Genomic DNA, 22,252 nt, shown 5'->3' with positions numbered 1-22,252 from the left:
TTGGGTTGAACAGCATAATGTCAACGTTCACTTCCTCTCAATTAATGCAGAATAAAAGAAAAAGTTCCAAATCAGGTGACAAAATAATGAAGCCAGCTTTTAAGGCCAAACTTATTTTTCATCCCTTTTAAAACAATATTTTAAAACTGGGAAAGTACACACTGCCTATGAGAACTGATAACTCTAAGATCATTTGAACTACCTTTGGTGGGGAAGGGATCTGGGAGGGAGGCGAACAAAGAATGTCCCCTTCATGCCCATTTTTTAGAATTATGTCAGTACTGGAAAACTTAGATCAGCTTCTCCCAATACCTCTCAAGCCACTATGAGGACACTGACAGAAGAGACTGGTCTAGTCTGACTACAGGTCCTGCTCACTCAGACTCCCCCTCCTGCCATTCCTAATGCTTTGTCTTCTCTCTTTTTCTCCCTTCTCTTGGGGCTGGGGAGCAAAAAAATCTAAGAACAGCTCACTCTCCACGAAGCCCTTTGCAGAACCAGAGTATCATTCCCATGATGGGAGCCCCATCATCACCCCATGGTGCCTGCAAGAGCCCATCAGTTCATGACAACTTTTGGTTGCTTGCTGGGCCATGAGCTAGCCATGTTTGTGACTGACCAATATTAAACCTTCCTGCATTCCTGGAATAAGCCTGATAGCCTTCCTGGCCATGGCTTAATTTTTTTTTTTTTTTTGGTATTGGGTTTTACTGGTAGCATTTTATTGGGATTTCAGCACCTTCATTAGTCTAGAGTTGTGTTATCTTGGTCAGGTTTTGATACCAGAATTTAACCACTTTATAATCTTTTTGTATTCATCTTCTTATCTTTCCATCACTTTAAAAGTGCTTCCCACTAGCTGCGGGAAGGGGAGACAGGTACAGATACTGACCCCCTTCAGCCTCCAGAGGTCTTTGTGGCTGAAGCCCCACACAATGAGTTCCCACTGCAGCAGTCTTGACGCTTCAGCCTAGACTGATAAATATTTTTGTTTTCTGTGAGCCATGCTGTGAAAAGTTTGTGAAACACCATAGAGTAGCAGGGTATCTAATCAGTGATACCCACCAGGGTTCTTGGCCTTCCCCAATCAATAGAAATTGACTAGAGAGGGCAGATAAATTCAGGCAGGGCTTTAATGGGGCCCCTGTACCCCTGAGTATGTGTGGGGTGGTGAGCTCGTTCCTTATTTGGGGTGAGGGCAGGGGTGTGGCCAGGGGTCAGGCTAGAGGTGGTGGCTTAGGTGGTTTGCCACCTCTTTGTGATGTTGAGTGCAGGTGGCATGCGCAGTACTCTGCTTTTGCTCCAGACACCCAGGTTTTTGCTCCTGCTGCTGCTGCTGCTAAGTCGCTTCAGTCGTGTCCGACTGTGTGACCCCAGAGACGGCCGCCCACCAGGCTCCCCCGTCCCTGGGATTCTCCAGGCAAGAGTACTGGAGTGGGTTGCCATTTCCTTCTCCAAGGCATGAAAGTGAAAAGTGAAAGTGAAGTCGCTCAGTCCTGTCCGACTCCTAGCTACCCCATGGACTGCAGCCCACCAGGCTCCTCCGTCCATGGGATTTTCCAGGCATGAGGACTGGAGTGGGTTGCCATTGCCTTCTCCATAGCTCTTCAGAAATGGCATTTGGGGTTTTTGGTCTCTATCATTTGGGTCCAGAATTTGCCCCAACTGAACACAGCACACAGTTACTTTTAGTCCCATATAGTTTCTTTGTATTGTTTAGCTGGTGGGGAGGTGTGTTCAGATGCAAGCTTTGCAGCACTGCAGGGAAGAGTCCCAGGCCTATCTCAAAGATAAAAAAGCATCAACCGGCTATACTCTTGTATCTACTTTGGGGATTGAGAACTGCCTCTGGGACCTCCTATTTAAAACAGACCTGGCCATTTCCCATCTTTTTTTGCCAAGGTCTGGAGCCTTCTGGTGCTCTGGTCCTGACAGGTGCCTGACTGGGGGGTGGGGCCTGGTTAGCCCAATTCAGCAACAGGTGAACTTCATGTACTTCCTGTAGTATTTTCCTCCTGACTGGCAGCCACAGGCACTTGGCTCCTCTCCAGCCCTTCTGCTTGAGGCTTTAAGTGCATGTTTGCTTGACTTGTAAACTCAAGCTTGTATTTAAAACTGGAAGCTTGGTATTTCCCTAGAGGACTTTGTCTTTCAACGCAAGGGGTGCAGTTTCTAATTCCTCGTCAAGGAACTAAGATCCCACATGTCTCCAGCCCAAGTAAACCAAAACCTAAAACAGAAGCAATATTGTAAAAAGTTTTAAAAAGACTTTTAAAATGGTCCACGTTAAAATAAATAAACTTGAAAGCTTAATGAGAGTGTTCTGTTTCCCAAATATATAACCCTGATGTCTCTAAACTGGTGCATCTTTTGCCATCTTGTTGACACAAGCTTAAGAAATTGTTTTTTTTTTTCACAACTGAAATATTAAAGAATTCATCTCTAAAATCACCTAGGCCCAGCAACCCCCCACCCCTTTTAAAAAGTTGTGGTTCCTTCATATTTAAGTAATATTCTTTTACTTTCCTGTTTGTTGGCTTACTAAAGCCTTGGAGACAGATCCCTGAGATAGTGATAAAAGTTAACCTTCCTTGAGTGCTTCTTGGGTGTCCTTTGTTTCACACAGGGAGAAAGTGAAGTGAAAGTTGCTCAGTCGCGTCTGACTTTTTGTGACCCCATGGACTATACAGTCCATAGGATTCTCCTGGCCAGAACAGTGGAGTGGGTAGCCTTTTCCTTCTCCAGAGGATCTTCCCAACCCAGGGATTGAACCCAGGTCTCCCGCATCAAAGGCAGATTCTTTACCAGCTGAGCTTATCGGAAGCCCCTCACACAGGGTGACTTCATCGGAGAACCACTGAATCCCAAGTTTCAGGTGAGAAACCAGAGGCTTCCAAGCGTTGAAAAAAAAGAACCCTATGGCGCTTCAACAACAAAAAGTAACACATCCGGGGCCAAAATTTGGTCCATGACACTGCAGTCTGCGATCTGCAAGTGATCACAAGAGTGTCCAAGACACGTGGGGAGGACTTCCAGGTGAGGGCCAGGTGGGAGCAAAGTGGGGACTAGGAGCCATACCAGAAGGTGGAGGTCGGAGAGAATGCGGTCAGGCGACGAGGAAGGCGGGAGGCGGCGTGGGTGGGGTGGGGGAGTTGGGGTGGGGGGTGGGGGTGTGGTCCGGGATTCTTCCTAATCCTCAAGGCCATGAGATGGACTCCGGGCAAAGTGGGAGTCGGAGGACAAGGGCCGTCACTCCGCTAAGCGGACTCGCGCGATCGTGGGGTCGCCGGCAGCTCGCGTGGACGCGGGAACGAGCCACGTGACGCCCCCCGCGCAGCTCCGCCCCCCGAGCCCCCAGCCCCCACTGCCCCCGCCTCCAGGGTGCCGTGCGCAGGGCGGCGGCGGTTGTCCCGGCAGTTGGCGTCCGTGTGGTTTTTGGAAGTCTCAGGCGTTCTGCGGTCTGGGGTTGGGCGGCTGGGGGCGGTGCGGTCGCCGGAGCGCGCCCCCGGCGGCGTCCGGGTGGGAGCGCGGCGCGTCGCCAGCTGTTCGCGGCAGTGCGTGGCCGGAGCTGGGCTCGCGGGCTCCGCGGCGCTGACCCGGGAGGAGGCGCGGCCCGCCTCGGACGCCGGGCCTGCAGGGTTTCGCCTCCGAAGCTCGTCCCGAGGGAGTAGCGACACGGAGAGCAGGACTGGGGCAAGGCCGCGGCGGTGCGCATCTCTCCAGGGCGAGGCCGCCGGGCGGCCGGCGAGGCGCGGGGAAAATGCTCCAGGTCCTGGTGCTTAAGGTGAGCGAGCGCGAAGCCCCGGGCCCGGCCGTTCACCTGCTCCCGTGCAGGGGCCGCCTCGTGGGGACCCGCGCGAAGGGGTTCCGGATGGGCTCCTCCTGGACGCTTACTTTCAGATTAACAACGGGAAATTTTGTTCGGGGGTGCTCCATGCAGTATTTGGGACGTAGTTAGGAGTAAAGTTATTCGCTGTTTCTCCGAAATTCAGATTGAACTAGGTGTCTTGTATTCAGAACCTCAGGGGGAGGGACGGAGTCTGACACCTTCTCCCACGCACCCGGTCCGAGATCGGCGCCGGGGGAGCCACCGTCCCTTCCGACCCGCGAGCGCAGTGTGTAGACCTGTTTCTCTCCCCGGATGCGGGTCCTCTCCGGCGGGCCCCCATCCCCGTTGGACTGGGGACTCTGAAAACTGCGGGCTGTGCCCTCACAAAGGTGATAGAAACAGCTGTTCTGCTGGCTGAGTGTATGACTTAAGTACTCAGTGAAATCCACAATGTCAAGAGTGGTTTTCCTGATGGAGCTGCTTACCAGCGGGGTGCTTTGCCCACTGGAGGCGGGATTGAGATTGAAGCAGTAGCTGTCCAGGGACGTCTCACGACAGCACGACCAAAAGTGGACCAAGTGCTATGTAGTCTGGCATTTTTATGACGTTTTAAAATTAACACCTTAATTTTTATAATTGATGTTAGAAAGTGAACTTGACTGAAACATCTGAAGTTATTATGCAAATACTGTATACTAAGGGGAACTGAACTTGAATTGATGAGTAATGATGAGTCCAGTTACTGATGTTCTAAATTACAGTTAACCCACTCCTGTTACTGAATATGGAAAAAGACACACTCATTACACAGTTACGCAGATAAGTGAAGGTAAAGGAAAACAACAGGCAGGAAAGATAAGTTACTATTCCTGAGAAATAATAAAGAACATACTTTAATTCAATTAAATCATATTAATTTAATGGTGTGAGGTATTTCTCATGCCGGATAGCTAATTCTGCTTTTACTTGAATAAAAGCAAAGTATTCAAGTTTGAATGGTAGAGGTAAGGAGAAGAAAGTGGACAAAAATTTTACATAGATAATATTTTTCCAAGGGCTTCCCTGGTGCCTCAGACGATTAAGAATCTGCCTGCAATGTGGGAGACTTGGGTTCAGTACCTCGGTCGGGATTTATCTAATGGAAATTAAGTAGACATGCAGGAAAAAAAAAATGTGTAAGGTGATGACTGAGTGTGGGCAGCCTGGCCTATCGCACTGGCCGGAAGCTGGAGGCCCTGACCTTGGTGTAAGAGGTGGATGGGATGACCCTGAGGGATGGGATGGGGAGGGAGGTGGGGGGGGTTCAGGATAGGGAACACATGTAGACCCATGGCTGATTCATGTCAATGTGTGGCGAAAACCACTACAATACTGTAAAATAATTAGCCTCCAATTAAAATAAATTAATTAATTAATTAAAAAAAAAAGGTGGGGGGAATTGTGAGCCCAGCCCGGAAAGTAAGCACAGGGAAGAATTTGCAGTTTGATAGAGTTGTTCTTCTGGCTGGTAAAACTGATCCTGTGTACATTTTTTAGGTTCTAGTAGCAGATTTTTTTAGTTTATAGTATTTTATTAGTTTCAGGTGCACAGCACAGTGATTCTGTATTTTTATAGATCATGCTCCATTAAAAGTTATTAACAAAATAATGGTTGTAATTTCTTGTGCTGTACAAGATATCCTTGTTGCTTATGTATTTTATGCATAGTAATTTGTGTCTCATCCTTTGCTCCTCTTTTGGCCCCACTGCCCTCTCCCGACTAGTAATAACTAGCTTGTTTTCTGAATCTGTGAATCTGTTTTTCTTTAGTAGAAGATTTTTTTAAAAAAATTTAAACATTCTAGAAACTTCGAAGTATTTATGGTGCCTTAAAAATTTTTTTAACTTCTAAAATTTTTTAAAAACATCTTTCTCCAACGTGGTATTTTGAAGAGTTTCAAATTCCTTGAAAACAGGTTACAAAAGCAATATTTGAGAATAACCATATACTCTATACCTTGGATCAACAGTTGTTGACATTTTTGTCATATTTGCACATTTCTTTACGCCTGCCAAGTCACTTCAGTCATGTCTGACTCTGCAACCTTAGGCACTGTAGCTTGCCAGGCTCCTCTGTCCATAGGATTCTCCAGGCAAGAATACTGTAGTGGGTTGTCATGTCCTGCTCCAGAGGATCTTTCCCACCCAGGGATCAAACTTGCATCTCCTGAGACTCCTGTATTGCAGGCTTTACTACTGAGCCAATGGGGAAGCCCGTATTTCTTTATTTTATAGAATTGTTGACTTCTTTTGTTGAACCATTTGAGAATTAGTTGTGAACTCTAAATACTTATACATGTGTTTCTTAAGAAGAAAAGACTTTCTCTTACGTAACCATAGTATAATTATCACACTTGAGAAATGTAATGTTGATACAACAGTACTGTCTAATACATAGTCCATACTCAAATTTCTCCAGTTGTTCAGGTAATATATTTTATAACTTGTTTTCCCTGATCCAGCATCCAATAAAAAATTATACATTACATTTAGTTGTCATGACGTTTTAGTCTCCTTTATTTTGTGTTCCCTGGCCTTTTTGTATCTTTGATGTCATTGAAACTTACCTACCAAGTTACTCCTGCTAGGCAGTTGCTTTGCAAAATATCCTTCAAGTTGAATTTGTCTGTCAGTTTCCTCGTGATGGTATCAGGTTGAACATTTTTAGTAAAAATACTGCATAGGTGATGCCACATCAGAAGATAAGAAAATTTTTTTATCATTAAAAAATCATTACTTTTGAATAAAAATAATTTAAAAATAACTTTTTATCAGGAAATACTTTAGACATATAAAAAAATATAGAAAATATTATAAACACCTGGACATCTGCCACCCAGCTTTGTCAAATTTTAACATTTTGCCATATTTGCCTCGTATCTTTTTTACTCATAAAATGTTTTATTATTTTTAATGTAGAATTCTGTGATATTTTGAAAAATGCATAGTCATGTAGTCACCACCATGATCAACATACAGAACAGGTTCTTCACACCCTAAAGTTGTCTTGTGCTCCTTTGTATCATTCCTTTTCCCCACCTGTTGTCCTTGGCAACCACTGATCTGTCTTCTGTCCTTGTTAATTTTGCCTTTTTCAGAATGTCATAAAAATGGGATTGTGCACATGGAATCACAGTGGTATGTAGCCTTTGAGTTTGGCTGCTTTGACTTACTGTAATGCATTAGAGGCTTATCTACGTTGTGGCACTTTTTAGGATTGAGTAGTATTCTATTGTATAGATAGGTGACTGTTTATACAATCACCATTTGAAGGCTACTTGAGTTGTTTCTAAATCATGTTTCCATGTGCTTGTTTCTCTCATGCATCTGTCTTTTTTTGTCAAGTATCTGTTCAGGTCTGCCCATTCTTCTGACATGGCAGTTTGTTTTCTTATTGACTTTGAAGAGTTCTTTACGTATTCTGGATAAAGTTCTTTGGATATGTGACTTGTAAATATTGCCCCAGTTTGTGGCTTATCTCTTTATTTCTCTTAACAATGTTTTTCAAAGAGCTTTAAATTTAAAAGAAGGTTTAAATTTGGATTAAGTATAGTTTATCAATTTTTGCTTACACAAATTGTACTTTTGGTGTTTTATCTAAGAAATCTTTGCCTAACCCACAGTCAGAAAGATTTCACCCCATATATTCCTCAAAAAAAATTTTATAGTCTTTTGTTTGACATTTAGATAAATGATCCCTCAGAGTTAATTTTTATATACATTATGAGGAATGGATCAAGATTCATTCTTTTTTGTATATATATCTAATTTCTTCAACATCATTTGTTGAAAAAAACTATCCTTCTTCCATGGAATTGCCTTTGTGCCATTATTAAAAATCAGTTGAGCACGTATGTGTGATTCTGTTTCTGTTCTGTTGATTTATATATTTGTGCATTCTCCAGTACCACACAGTTCTGATTGCTGCAGCTTTATATTAAGTCTCAAAATCAGATAGTGTGAGTGTTCCAACTGTGTTGTTCTTTTTCAGAATTATAGGGGCTGTTCTAGTTCCTGTGGCCTTCCAATAAGAATTTCAGAAATAGTTCGTTGATTTCTTAACTCCTGCATTTTGAGGGGAAATCAGAATCTTAACATTCCATGGATACAGTATATCTGCATTACAGGCCTTCTTTGATTTATTTCATCAGTGCTTTGTATCTTTTAGCATACAAATTTTGTTAGATTTCTTTCTAGGTAATTCCTGCTTTTTAGTGCTGTTGCAAATGGCACTGTTTTTTAAATTTAAACTTCCAATTTTTAATATAGACATACAGTTGAATTTATTATATGACCTTGTACCCTGAAACCTTGCTAAAGTCACTTATTAGTTCTAGTATGTTTTTTATAGGCTCCTTAGAATTTTGTCCATATATATTCTTATTGTGAATAGAGACACTTTTCTTTCTTCTTTTCTGATTTTCCTAGCAATGTTTATTTTGTAGTAATTTATTTTTGGCTGTCCTGGGTCTTCATTGCTGCATGAGCTTTTCTCTAGTTGTGGTGAACAGAGGCTGCTCTAGTTGTGATGTGGTGGCTTCTTTTGTTGAGGAGCATGGACTGTAGAGCTCATGGGCTCAGTAGCTGTGGTACATGAGCTTAGTTGCTCCACGGTGTGTGGGATCCTCCTGGATCAGGGATCAAACCCATGTCCTCTGCACTGGCAGGTGAATTCTTCACCACTGAGCCACCAGGGAAGCCCACATCTTTTTCTTGTCTTACTGTGTAAGTAGGACCTCCAGCACAATGTTACTGAGTAGGCATGGTAAACACATCACTAATAAATTTTTATTTTGTTTGTTTTAATTTTCGGTTCTAGAATTGCTTTTTTCCAAAGGTTTCTTTTTTTTTTTTTAATAGTTTTCTTTTCTTTTGTGAGATTCTTCTTTAAATAAATAAAAAAAAAACTTGCTACAGCAGTCTTATCTTTTAAGTTTTTGAACATGGTATTATAATAGCTGCTTTTAAGTCTTTGCCTATACAACTTCAGGGGCTTCCTAGGTGGCACTAATGGTACAGATTAGTACCTACCAATGCAGGAGACGTAAGAGACGTGGGTTCTATCCCTGGGCTGGAAAGATCCTCTAGAGGAGAACATGGCAGTCCATTCCAGTATTCTTGCCTGGAGAATCCCATGGACAGAGGAGCCTAGAGGGCTACAGTCCATAGGGTCGCAAAGAGTCAGACATGACTGAAGCAACTTAGCATGCATGCATGCTGTTCACTTCACCATCTGGGCAGTCTTGGGTTCAATTTCTGTTGGCTGCTGTTTGCTTGGCCTTGCGGCACATGCTGATTTCTTTGCTTGTCTAGTATTGTTCATGCTACCCTGGGGGTTGTGATAGGGAGCCGCTGTATAATCAGTCTTTGCTTTGGGAGGCTTGGTTTATAGTACTTTGGAGACCTCTTAAGATGAGCTTAAGATGGCGGAGTAGAAGGACACACTCTCATCCTCTCCTGTGAGAACTCCAAAATTGGAACTCGCTGCTGAACAACCATTGACAGGAGAATGTTGGATCCCACCAAAAAAAGATACCCACCCAAGGGCAAAGGAGGAGCCCCAACAAGACAGTAGGAGGGGTGAAATTGCATTTAGAATCAAACCCCATACCCACCAGAGATGCTCAGAGGGCTCAAACAAAACCTTGTGTGCACTGGGACCCAGAAACCCCACAGAGACTGAGCCAGACCTGCCTTTGAGTGTTTGAGTGTCTCCTGTGGAGGCACGGGTCAGCAGTGACTGCCATGGGGAGAGGGGCTCTGGCTGGAGCAGACCTGGGAGGCACAGCGTGTGGCATAAATCCTCTTGGAGGAGGTTGCCATTAGCTCCACGATAGAGCCACTGAGCAAATGACCCACAAACTGGGGAACAGTTATACCAAAGAAGTTCTTGCACTGTTATGAAAGTTCTAGGACCCACAACAGATTTCCCAACATGGGGATCCTTCAAAGGGACTGAGAACCTCCAGGGAATTTGACTTTGAAGGCCAGTGGAATTTGATTACAGAACTGCGACAGGACTGGGGAAACAGACTCTTGGAGGGCACACACACAACCTCATGTGCACCAGGACCCAGGAAAAAGGAGCAGTGACCCCACAGGAAACTGAGCCAGACTTGCCTGTGAGTGTCCAGAAGTCTCTGGCGGAGACGTGTGTTGACAGTGGCCTGCTGTGGGGTCAGGGGCACTGAATGCAACAGTCCTGGGAGCCTCGGCATGCTGGCATAAGTCCTTTTGAAAGAGGTCACCATTACAGCCACTACCCCTACCATAGTTTGGCCTCAGGCCAAACTACCGGGAGGGAACACAGCCCCACTCATCAACAGAAAATTGGATTAAAGGTTTACTGAGTATTCAGTTCAGTTCACTCGTGTCCAACTCTGTGACCCCACGGACTGCAGCACGCCAGGCTTCCCTGTCCATCACCAACTCCTGAAGCTTACTCAAACTCATGTCTATTGAGTCAGTGATGCCCTCCAACCATCTCATTGTCCGTCGTCCCCTTCTCCTCCCGCCTTCAATCTTTCCCAGCATCAGGGTCTTTTCAAACGAGTCAGTTCTTCGCATCAAGTGGCCAAAGTATTGGAGCTTCAGCTTCAGCATCAGTCCTTCCAATGAATATTCAGGAGTGTTTCCTTTAGGTTGGACTGGTTTGATTTCCTTGCTGTCCGAGGGACTCGCAAGAGTCTTTTCTAACACCACAGTTCAAAAGCATCAATTCTTTGGCACTCAGCTTTCTTTATAGTCCAACTCTCACATCCATACATGACTACTAGAAAAACCATAGCTTTGACTAGGTGGACCTTTGTTGGCAAAGTAATGTCTCAGCTTTTTAATATGCTGTCTAGGTTGGTCATAACTTTTCTTCCAGAGAGCAAGCGTCTTTTAATTTCATGGCTGCAGTCACCATGTGCAGTGATTTTGGAGCCCCCCAAAATAAAGTCTGTCACTGTTTCCATTGTTTCCCCATCTATTTGCCATGAAGTGATGGGACCAGATGCCATTATCTTAGTTTTCTGAATGTTGAGCTTCAAGCCAACTTTTTCACTCTCCTCTTTCACTTTCATCAAGAGACTCTTTAGTTCTTCCCTTTCTGCCATAAGGATGGCATCATCTGCATATCTGAGGTTACTGATATTTCTCCTGGCAATCTTGAGTCCAGCTTGTGCTTCATCCAGCGCGGCATTTCTCATGATGTACTCTGCATATAAGTTAAATAAGCAAGGTGACAATATATAGCCTTGACAGACCCCATTCCCGATTTGGAACCAGTCTGTTGTTCCATGTCCAGTTCTAACTGTTGCTTCCTGACCTGCATACAGATTTCTCAGGATGCAGGTCAGGTGGTCTGGTATTCCCATCTCTTAAAGAATTTTCCACAGTTTGTTGTGATCCACACAGTCAAAGGCTTTGGAATAGTCAATAAAGCAGAAGTAGATGTTTTTCTGGAACTCTTGCTTTTTTGATGATCCAACAGATGTTGGCAATTTGATCTCTGGTTCCTCTGCCTTTTCTAAATCCAGCTTGAACATCTGGAAGTTCACAATTCATGTTCTGTTGAAGCCTAGCTTGGAGAATTTTGAGCATTACTTTGCTAGTGTGTGAGATGAGTGCAATTGTGTGGTAGTTTGAGCATTCTTTGGCATTACTGAGCATGGCCCTGCCCATCAGAGCAAGACTCAGATTCCCCTACAGCCAGTCCCTCCGGTCAGAAAGCTTCCATAGGGCAGACAAAATGAAAACCACAATCACAGAAAACTAACCAAACTGATCACATGGATCACAGCTTTGTCTAACTCAGTGAAACTATGAGCCATGCCATGTAGGGCCACCCAGAACAGATGGCTCATGGTGGAGAGTTCTGACAAAACATGGTCCCTGGAGAAGGGAGTGGTAAACCATTTCAGTATTCTTGCCTTGAGAGCCCCATGAACAGTATGAAAAGGCAAAAAGACATGACACTGAAAGATGAACTCTCTAGGTCAGTAGGTGCCCAATATGCTACTGGAAAGTGGGCGAAATAGCTCCAGAAGGAATGAAGAAGCTGAGCCAAAGCGGAAACAGCACCCAGTTGTGGATGTGACTGGTGATGGAAGTAAAGTCTGATGCTGTAAAAAACAATATTGCGTAGGAACCTGGAATGTTAGGTCCGTGAACCAAGGTAAATTGAAAATGGTCAAACAGGAGATGGCAAAAGTGAGCATAGACATTTTAGGACTCAATGAAATAAAATGGACTATAATGGGAGAATGTAATTCATATGACCATTATATCTACTGCTGTGGGCAAGAATCCCTTATTAGAAATGGAGGAGCCCTCACAGTCAACAAAAGAGTCCAAAATGCAGTAGTTGGATGCAATCTCAAAAATGACAGAATGATCTCTGTTCGTTTCCAAGGCAAACCATTCAATATCACAGTAATCCAAGTCTATGCCCCAACCACTAATGCCAAAGAAGCTGAAGTTGAACAGTTCTATGATAACCTACAAGACCTTCTAGAAAACACCAAAAGAGGATATCCTTTTCATCATAGGTTACTAGAATGCAAAAGTAGGCTATCAAGAGATACCTAGAGTAACAGGCAAGTTTGGCCTTGAAGTACAAAATGAAGCGGAACAAAGACTGACAGTTTTGCCAAGAGTACGCCCTGGTCATAGCAAACACCCTCTTCCAACAGCACAAGAGACGACTTTACACATGGACCTCACCAGATGGTCAACACTGAAATCAGATTGATTATATTATTTGCAGCTAAAGATGGAGAAGCTCTATACAGTCAGCAAAAACAAGACCGGGAGCTGACTGTGGCTGAGATCATGAACTCCTTATTGCAAAATTCAGAGTTAAACTGAAGAAGGTAGGGAAAACCACTAGGCCATTCAGGTCGGACCTTAATCATATCATTTACGATCATACAGTGGATGTGACAAATAGATTCAAGGAATTAGATCTAACAAAGTGCCTGGAGAACTATGGATAGAGGTTTGTAACGTTGTACAGGGGGTGGTGATCAAAACCATCCCCAAGAAAAAGAAATGCAAAAAGGCAAAATGGTTGTCTGAGGAGGCCTTACAAATAGCTGAGAAAAGAAGAGAAGTGAAAAGCAAAGGAGAAAAGGAAAGAATATCCATCTGAATGCAGAGTTTCAAAGAATAGCAAGGAGAGATAAGAAAGCCTTCCTAAATAATCAATGCAAAGGAATAGAGGAAAACAGTAGAGTGTTTCCCATTCTAGAGATCTCTTCAAGAAAATCAGAGATTCCAAGGGAACATTTCATGCAAAGATGGGCACAATAAAGGATAGAAACAGTATGGACCTAATAGAAGCAGAAGATATTAAGAAGAGGTGGCAAGAATACACAGAACTATACAAAAAATATCTTAATGACCCAGGTAACCATGATAGTATGATCACTCAGCTAGAGTCAGACATCCTGGAGTGTGAAGTCATGTGGGCCTTAGGAAGCATCACTGCAAACAAAGCTAGTGGAGGTGATGGAATTCCAGTTGAGCTATTTCAAATCCTAAAAGATGATGCTGTTAAAATGCTGCACTCAATACGTCAGCCAATTTGGAAAACACAGCAGTGGCCACAGGACTGGAAAAGGTCAGTTTTTTCTTTCCAATCCCGAAGAAAGGCAATGCCAAAGAATGTTCAAACTACCACACAGTTGCACTCATCTCACACACTAGCAAAATAATGCTCAAAATTCTCCAAGCCAGACTTCAACAGTACATGAACCAAGAACTTCCACATGTTCAAGCTGGATTCAGAAAAGGCAGAGGAACCAGAGATCAAATTGCCAACATCTGTTGGATCATAGAAAAAGCAAGAGAATTCCAGAAAAACATCTACTTCTCCACTGACTACACTAAAGCCTTTGACTGTGTGGATCACAACAAACTGTGGAAAATTCTTCAAGAGATGGGAATACCAGACCGCCTTTCCTGCCTCCTGAGAAACCTGTGTGCAGGTCAAGAAGCAACAGTTAGAACCCCACATAGAACAACCAACTGGTTAAAAATTGGGAAAGGAATACATCAAGGCTGTATATTGTCATCCTGCCTATTTAACTTATATGCAGAGTGCATCACACAAAATGCCTAAAGCTCAAGCTGGAATCAAGATTGCTGGGAGAAATATCAGTAACCTCAAATATGCAGATGACACCACCTCTATGGCAGAAAGCAAAGAGGACTAAAGAGTTTCTTGATGACAGTGAAAGAGGAGAGTGAAGAAGCTGGCTTAAAACTCAACATTCAAAAAACGAAGATGATGGCATTCGGTCCATGATCACTTCATGGCAAATAGGTGGGGAAACAATGGAAACAGTGACAGACGTTATTTTCTTGGGCTCCAAAATCACTGCAGATGGTGACTACAGCCATGAAATTAAAAGACACTTGCTCCTTGGAAGAAAAACTATGACAAACCTAGATAGCATATTAAGAGGCAGAGACATTACTTTGCCAACAAAGGTCCATCTAGTCAAAGCTATGGTTTTTCTAGTAGTTGTGTATGGATGTGAGAATTGGACTATAAAGACTATTCTTCGTCTTGCACCGAAGAATTGATGCTTTTGAACTGTGATATTGGAGAAGACTCTTGAGAGTCCCTTGGGCTGCAAGGAGATCAAACCAGTCAATCCTAAAGGAAATCAGTCCTAAATATCCATTAGAAGGACTGATGCTGAAGCTGAAACTCCAATACTTTGGCCACCTGATGCGAAGAACTGACTCATTGTAAAAGACCCTGCTGCTGGGAAAGATTGAAGGCAGGAGGAAGAGGGGACGACAGAGGATGAGATGGTTGGATGGCATCACTGACTCAGTGGACATGAGTTTGAGCAAGCTCTGGGAGTTGGTGATGGACAGGGAAGCCTGGCGTACTGCAGTCCATGTGATCACAAAGTCGGACACGACTGAGCATCTGAACTGACTGACTGCTTTTCCCCTTGATGACAGAGCATGTTGTCTTTGTCCTGAAACATGGTCTTTATTTCTCAGGCCTAACACTGCAGGGGTTCTGTGAGGGAGCCTGAGGTGTTTACTGAGCCTCCTTAACCTGGTAGGACTCCCGTCCCAAATTCTGTTTTCCTGTGATGGATGTCAAAGAGAGTCAAAGCTTGTGGTTCTTCACTGACTCAGTTGTGTTTGACTGTTTGTGACCCCGTGGACTGCAACATGCCAGGCTTCCCTGTCCTTCACTGTCTTTTTCTTTTATTTCAATTTTATTTTGTTTTCTCTTCTTTCTCTTTTTCTTTTATTTTTCACCTAATGATGAAAATCTTGTTTTTTAATGACACTAATAGATGATATCTATTTTTATTCTCTGAACAGAGAAGTCTGACTTTCATTCGTATCCCTTCTACCCCATTCTTGGCTTCCTCTGTAGGTAATAATTTGTATGTTTTTTTTGTTTATTTGCCGTCATTTGTTTCTTTGAAAGTGAGAAGAATGTACATGCATTCATATTTTCTACTCTTTCTTACAAAAGAGATGGAATGATGAAAACATTGTCTTGACCCTTGCTTTTGTATTTTATTATGAATATCTTCAAAATACTGATCAAAGATTTTGGTCTTTGCTTTTTGAATCACAATAGACAATTTTAAATTATAAAAAATCAATAGAGTTACTTACATATTATTGGTTACATGTTTTACACTTTTGTGTTTACATCTTTCATCTTTTTTCCCAGTTTTATTGAAGTATAGTTGACATATCATGTTGTATAAGTTCAAGGTGTACAAGGTGATGATTTGATATACATATATATTGAAGGTGTTTTATCTTCTATCTAACCCTTTAAGACAGAGGTACTTGTCAAGAATTTGTTAAAGCACTTAATTTTGAAACAGTTACTGTGATTCTGAGGTTTTATAGTTCCACTTTTAAATGATGGATGTTTTGTTTGTCTTTTGAAATTTTTACAGATTGAAGATCCAGGTTGCTTCTGGGTTATTATAAAAGGATGTAGTCCCTTTTTAGATCATGAAGTTGACTATCAAAAACTAAATAGTGCCATGAATGACTTCTATAATAGCATGTGTCACGATATAGAAATAAAACCACTTAAGCTGGAAGAAGGGCAGGTATGTATCTGAATGTGCTTTGAACACTGTGTCTTGAAATACTACTCAAAATGTAGACAGTTTTGGCAGGTAAATTTGTATTTCAGTTGCTTATAATTCCTGTTTTGTATTAGGTTCTCTTGATTGCATAAGTCAGGCTAGTCATGAAAAGTGACAGTTGTATTAGGTTCACAGGGGCAACAGGAGATGGAGTGTCATGTAAACCCAGTCACTGGGGCCGTTGTCCTGGGGCTGGGAACCAGAGGACTATTCTAGATCCATCATGGGGACCTTAGCAGAGAGAGCTTGGAATTTCCAATCTGGTGCTGCAGTGAACATTGGGGTACATGTATCTTTTCAAATTATGGTTTTCTCTGGATGTAAGCCCAGGAGTGGGATTGCTGGCTCATATAGTAGCTCTGTTTTTAGTTTTTAGGGAGCCTCCATACTGTTCGCACAGTGGCTGTTACCATGTACATTCCCACCAACAGTGGGAGAGTTCCCTTTTCTCCACACCCTTTCCAACATTTATTATTTTTAGATTTTTCAGAGATGGCCATTCTGACCAGTGTGAGGTGATATCTTACTATAGTTTTGATTTGTATCTCTCTAATAATTAGAGATGTTGAGTATCTTTTCATGTGCTTTTTAATCATCTATATATAGTCTTTGGAGAAACGTCTATTTAGATCTTCTGCTCACTTTTTGATTGCATTTTTTTTTTGATATTGAGCTGCCTGAGCTGTTTGTATATTTTGGAGATTAATCCCTCATCAGTTGCTTTGTTTGCAAATATTTTCTCCCATTCTGAGGGTCGTCTTGTCATTTTGTTTATGGTTTCCCATAGCTCAGTTGGTAAAGAATCCGCCCGAGATGCAGGAGACCCTGGTTCACTTCCTGGGTCAGGAAGATCCACTGGAGAAGGGATAGGCTTCCCACTCCAGTATTCTTGGGCTTCCTTTGTGGCTCAGCTGCTAAAGAATCCGCCTGCAATATGGGAGACCTGGGCTTGATCCCTGGGTTGGGAAGATCTCCTGGAGAAAAGAAGGGCTACCCACTCCAGTATTCTGGCCTGGAGAATTCCACAGACTGTATAGTCAATGGGGTGGCAAAGAGTCAGACACAATGAGCAACTTTCACTTTCACTTTTCTGTGCAAAAGCTTTTAAGTTTAATTAGGTCCATTTGTTTGTTTTTATTTTCATTACTCTAGGAGGTGTATTAAAAAAGATCTTGCTGTGTTTTATGTCAGAAACTGTTATGCCTGTGTTCTCCTCTAAGAGTCTTATAGTATCTGGCCTTACATTTTGGTCTTTAATCCATTTTGAGTTTGTTTTTCTGTGTGGTGTTAGGGAGTGTTTTAGTTTCATTCTTTTACATGTAGTTGTCCAGTTTGGCCAGCACCACTTATTGAAGAGACTGTCTTTCCTCCATTGTATAGTCTTATTTCCTTTGTCATAGATTAGGTGACCATAGGTGCCTGGGTTTGAATCTGCACTTTCTGTCCTGTTGCATTGATCTATAGTCCTGTTTTTGTTTTGGGTTTTTTTTTTTTGGTGCCACTTCAGTTCAGTTCAGTCTCTCAGTCATGTCTGACTCTTTGCTACCCCATGAACCGCAGCACGCCAGGCCTCCCTGTCCATCACCAACTCCCAGAGTCCACCCAAACCCATGTCCATCGAGTTGGTGATGCCATCTAACCATGTCATTCTCCGTCGTCCCCTTCTCCTCCTGCCCCCAATCTTTCCCAGCATCAGGGTCTTTTCCAATGAGTCAGCTCTTCACATCAAGTGGCTAAAGTATTGGAGTTTCAGCTTCAACATCAGTCCTTCCGATGAACACCCAGTACCATACTGTTTTGATGACTGGCTTTGTAGTATAATTTGAAGTCAGGGAGCCTGATTCCTCTAGCTTTATTTTTCTTTCTTAAGATCTATTTGGCTATTCATGGTCTTTTGTGTTTCCATGAAAATTGTAAAATTTTGTGTTCTAACACTGTGAAAAATGCCATTGGTAATTCGATAGGGATTGCACTGAATCTGTAGTTTGCTTTGGGTAGTATGGCCATTTTCATAATATTGATTCTTCCAATACAAGAATGTGGTATATCTCTCCATCTGTTTGTGTTATCTTTGATTTCTTTCATCAGTATTTTATAGTTTTCTGAGTATGGCTAGAGAATTTAACACTGAAGTTTTCTTTTTATTTTATAGGTTTGTGTGGTTTATTGTCAGGAACTAAAGTGCTGGTGCAGGGCAGTTATTAAGTCAATCGTGTCTTCAGCAGAGCATTACCTCGCAGAGTGTTTCCTTGTGGATTTTGCTAGATACATTCCAGTGAAATCCAAAAAGTAAGTACATATTTATTTTGCTTTATGCTGTTTGGAGGGACAAATGTCATTGTTGAAGGAGAGTGTTAATTTTCAAAGAAAGGGATGAGAGGTCATGAACTGGAATTTTTTAGCTTCAAGAAGAGCAGATTGCAGTGTCCAGTTTTATGAGCAGTGAATATAAGAGCAGGCGGTTGGGATGAGGGATCAGCAGGCGGCTCCGGCTCTCCTTCCACCATCCTTCCTGGAAAGGGCAGATGCTCTTGGCTAGCTATTTGCCTGGCCTGATGTGACCTGTCCCCTGCTTAAGTGATGGAGTGGGTCCTTTAGGAAGACTTCTCTACTACACAGGGGATGGTTTGCTGGCACAGCTTCAGATTACAGAGAGAAGAACATGTGTCCCTGGTTGTCCCACTTAGCAGAGTGAGGGTGTGACTGTCACAGGGTAACCCTTGCTGACTCCAGGACCACATGTTGCAGTTCCCTAGAAAACCCTCTCAGCAAGTCAGTCTTGGTGTTTTTAGTAATTTTTTCATGGTTCCTGCCCCAGTGTCAGCGGATGTCAGTTTAATAAATAATAAATAAGTAAATGTGAGGACTCTTCTTCCGAAAGAGCAAGAACAACCCCAGCTACAGGAGAGGCGACGCCCTGACAGGGAGACTGTACTAGGAGGCTGCTCCCACACGGGAGGCTGGCAGGTGTTCACGGGAAAGGCGATGCCTACTCAGCTTGTGGTTCTGCACCTTTACAACCATCAGTTCAGTTCAGTCGCTCAGTTAAGTCCAACTCTTTGCAACCCCATGGACTGCAGCACGCCAGGCTTCCCTGTCCAGCACCAGCTCCCGGAGCTTATTCAAACTCATGTCCATCAAGTTGGTGATGCCATCCAACATCTCATCCAGCCATCTCACTTTATAGCCATACTGGTTATTAAAAATAATATGATAATTAACGGCTTGGGAGATTTCCTGTTAGCATTTGGGTTATTAAATTTAGTTTGTTTTCGGCAAGAGAATTGTTTAATTAGAGCAAGGAAGCCTGGAGGGGCGGTTAGTGCAACCACATGGCCCTGAGAACACGTTGATGTCGAAACTGTATGTGCAAATGCTCTGTCATTTTCATGAAGGAGAATGGAAATAAAACTGTGCAACAACTTACTTATCAAACTGCAGTCCATCAGCTCTTTTGTGCAGAGTTGACAAACAGTGATTCTGAAAACATCTGCTTATTTACAGAAACTTAAAGATAATTCTGGTTGTGTATTGAAATTGAAATTTTAAAATCTTAAATAAAATTTGCTTCCAGGTTTGTTCGTAATTACCCAGTGTTTCTCAATCTAAGGAAACAGTATTTTTCTAATCCCTCCCTGCCACCATGCCATGAAATTTTAATGCCAAAGAGTACTGAGTATCTTTTAGGTACTGTATGTATTTATATACTATGTGTATTTTTGTGCTTTATACATAGAAAAGTAAGGTTTTTTTCCTCTGCCCTCAAGAACCAGTTTTCATCTTGTTGGGCAAATGTCCCCAAGCATTTGCTGTTGTTGGTGGCTATATTAGAAATAGAATCAGATTTGTGTGTTTTATGTTAAGTATGTTAATTTTATAGGTGGACTTTAAAGAAATATGTTACATATAATTTTTTTTAATCATGAAACTGTTTCTGTTTCACTGTTAAGCATCCGAGTTGCCATAGAAACTTTTATGCAGCTTCCCTACAGAGCAAAGAAATTCAGACTGTACTGCACAAAACCTGTCACATTGCACATTAACTTCTGTGAAGACAGTGCTGAAATTGTGTAAGTACAGCTTCTAATGTATACTGAATCATTAGTAAAAGTCTTAAATTGAATGTAGGAAGTTGATGTGAAATCAAGTCTTTATGAGAAATGCTGAAACGATTTCAAAGGTCTCTTTGTCCTTCAGGAGGAATCTTCTGAATCAGCCTGTCAAACCTGGCTGTGCAGCCATCTCCAGAGGCTGCAGTGTAGGGGGGTTTAGAGTAAGACCCAAACTCTGTTTTTTGGTTTTTTTTTTTTTTTACAAAAAAAGGCAAGTTAACTGTGAAGAGAAACATGGATACATCGTATCATGTAGCATTAGCGAAAAGTCCAGGCATCCTTCTTCAGCCCTGATTCCTCCCTCCTGCCCTCCCTCCCGGGAAGCCTCTGTGACCTTTTCAGGCTCTGAACTGGCAGACCTTTGTTGGTGCTTTTATGCATGTTCACATTCATGGAGCTTTTAATGAAAATTAGAGTGCACTGTCTTATTGGCGAATTTACCAGCTGACTTAGTATCTTATTGGTGTGGATCCCAAGGCAGCGGTAAGAGTGATGTTTTCATTGGCCCAAGGGAACTACAGGTGACGAGGGCTGGGGCCATGGAGATGGGAGGGTCTCCACAGACCTTACAAAAGCATTGGTAACGGAGGCGGCTTCCAAGCTGAGAGAGAACTTAGAAGGCAACATCACCAGGCCATGCAAGCTGAATCGGAACTGTGCTGCTTCCTGCAGCTTTATCCCTCACAAAGCCACAGTGATGGAGGAGGGGGAAGACAGAGTGCAAGGGGGGGGGGAGGGGGCTGCCCCCAGGACCTCAAGTAGTGCTCATTCAAGACAGCAAAGATCACAGTCATAACCCTGACACAGCACTGCCCAGTGCAGGGACCCATCCCATACAAACACTGGGCAGTGTGGTCAGATCACAAGATGGGGGTGTGTGTGTGTGTGTGAGAGATCCATGTGTACACATGTGCATGCGTGCATGTATACCTCTCTACATCTGTATGTTTTGTTTAGATATATCTGTATTCTTACGAGAAATGTACAGTGCAGAATTGTTTGGAAACAACCTAGCTGGCTATCAAGAGAGGAACGGTTAGGGGCAGCTAGTATGCCAATTATATGGCCCCAGGAGAAAGACTGAGAGTAGAAGGGAGTACACATATTGGCAGAGAGCTTCAACAAACATTCTTAAGGTAAATTCGCCAATAAGACAGTGCACTCTAATTTTTACCAGTTTAGTATAAATGAAATAACTTGGGAGCGGCCAGATGGAAGAGATGCATGGGGCAAGGTCTGGGGAAAGGAGCTGCCTTCCCTCCAGGCACACCTGTCCCCCCACATTTCCAAGTGTTCACCAGCCCAGAAGCTCCCAACCTAGTCCATTTTTGGTGTTTATGGAGAGTTCCTTACCTAGTCATGACTGATTAAATCATTGGCCTTTGACAGTTGATTCAACATCCAGTACCTCTCCCCTCCCCAAAGGTCCAGGGAGTGGGATTGAAAGTTCCAACCCTCTAATCACAAGGTTGGTTCCCCTGCCAACCAGCCCTCATCTCTAAGTTACCTAGGCACTTTCTACAGGTCACCTCATTAACATAACAAAAGACACCTTGTATTACTCATCACTGAGCTCTGTGCCAGAAACAATGACAATTACCAAGTTTCTATTTCTTACTATAAATCACAGTATCACACAGAGGAAAGGACAAGATGATGGGGAGAGCTGGGACACAGTGAAAGGGAGTCATCAGAGGAATACCATGAGACTGCAGGGCCTGGATTCCCCCGGCCACTCTTAGAACTTTGGTGTAACCAACACGTAGGGAGCCCTCACTCCGCCAGCCTGTGCTGAGCATTGCTCACTCAGGGTCCCTGTCCTGGGGGGCTAGCACCCTGGCTGGGGAGGTGGATGTTGCAGGTAAATGGGACAATGGTGTTGGGATGGATGATGCTGTGGAGGTGGGCACGGTAGTGCAGGAAGTCCCACAAAGGGCCCATTCGCAGTGAGTCTCTACACTGGCGCAGGAGGTGGCGGGAGAGAAGCCTGCTGCAGGGTACAGCTGGGGTCATCACCCCAGGCCAGAGCTAGACTCCGCATTTCTTGCATCATATGTTCAGTGTGTAATGTCCAAAACATCCAATGTGTAATTTCAAAGTGATGTTAGCATGACTAGCCTTAGCTTTTATTTAATGAG

At 43.1% G+C, this 22,252-nt stretch overlaps 2 protein-coding genes across 16 annotated transcripts in view; one reads left to right on the top strand and one right to left on the bottom strand.

Moving 5' to 3' along the window:
- ANKRD27 (ankyrin repeat domain 27) overlaps positions 1-3,285 on the bottom strand; it is an 85,524-nt gene extending 82,239 nt beyond the window's left edge. For all 3 annotated transcript variants that reach the window (XM_081510446.1, XM_081510448.1, XM_081510447.1), the window contains exon 1: positions 3,079-3,285. The gene's annotated coding sequence lies outside the window, so the exon portion shown is untranslated. The remainder of the gene's footprint in view (positions 1-3,078) is intronic.
- Positions 2,824-22,252, top strand: part of TDRD12 (tudor domain containing 12) — a 77,215-nt gene continuing 57,786 nt past the window's right edge. For 12 of the 13 annotated variants that reach the window (XR_014059556.1, XR_014059559.1, XR_014059560.1 and 9 more), the window contains exons 1-4: positions 3,458-3,784; positions 15,805-15,963; positions 18,155-18,291; positions 19,953-20,072. Coding sequence is in view for 8 of the 13 variants with exons in the window: in XM_081510441.1 (XP_081366567.1) it covers positions 3,761-3,784; positions 15,805-15,963; positions 18,155-18,291; positions 19,953-20,072 (440 nt within the window). In the remaining 5 variants the exon portion in view is untranslated. Of the gene's footprint in view, positions 3,037-3,457; positions 3,785-15,804; positions 15,964-18,154; positions 18,292-19,952; positions 20,073-22,252 lie in introns of those variants that run through there. The other variant, XM_081510442.1, reaches the window with a different exon arrangement.

Source organism: Giraffa tippelskirchi, chromosome 7 (assembly GCF_054371585.1).
Source record: "Giraffa tippelskirchi isolate mGirTip1 chromosome 7, T2T-mGirTip1v1.2.pri, whole genome shotgun sequence".
Taxonomy (NCBI): Eukaryota; Metazoa; Chordata; class Mammalia; order Artiodactyla; family Giraffidae; genus Giraffa; species Giraffa tippelskirchi.
The sequence above is the reverse complement of the archived record's forward strand: the minus strand, read 5'-3'. Positions and strand labels throughout refer to the sequence as shown.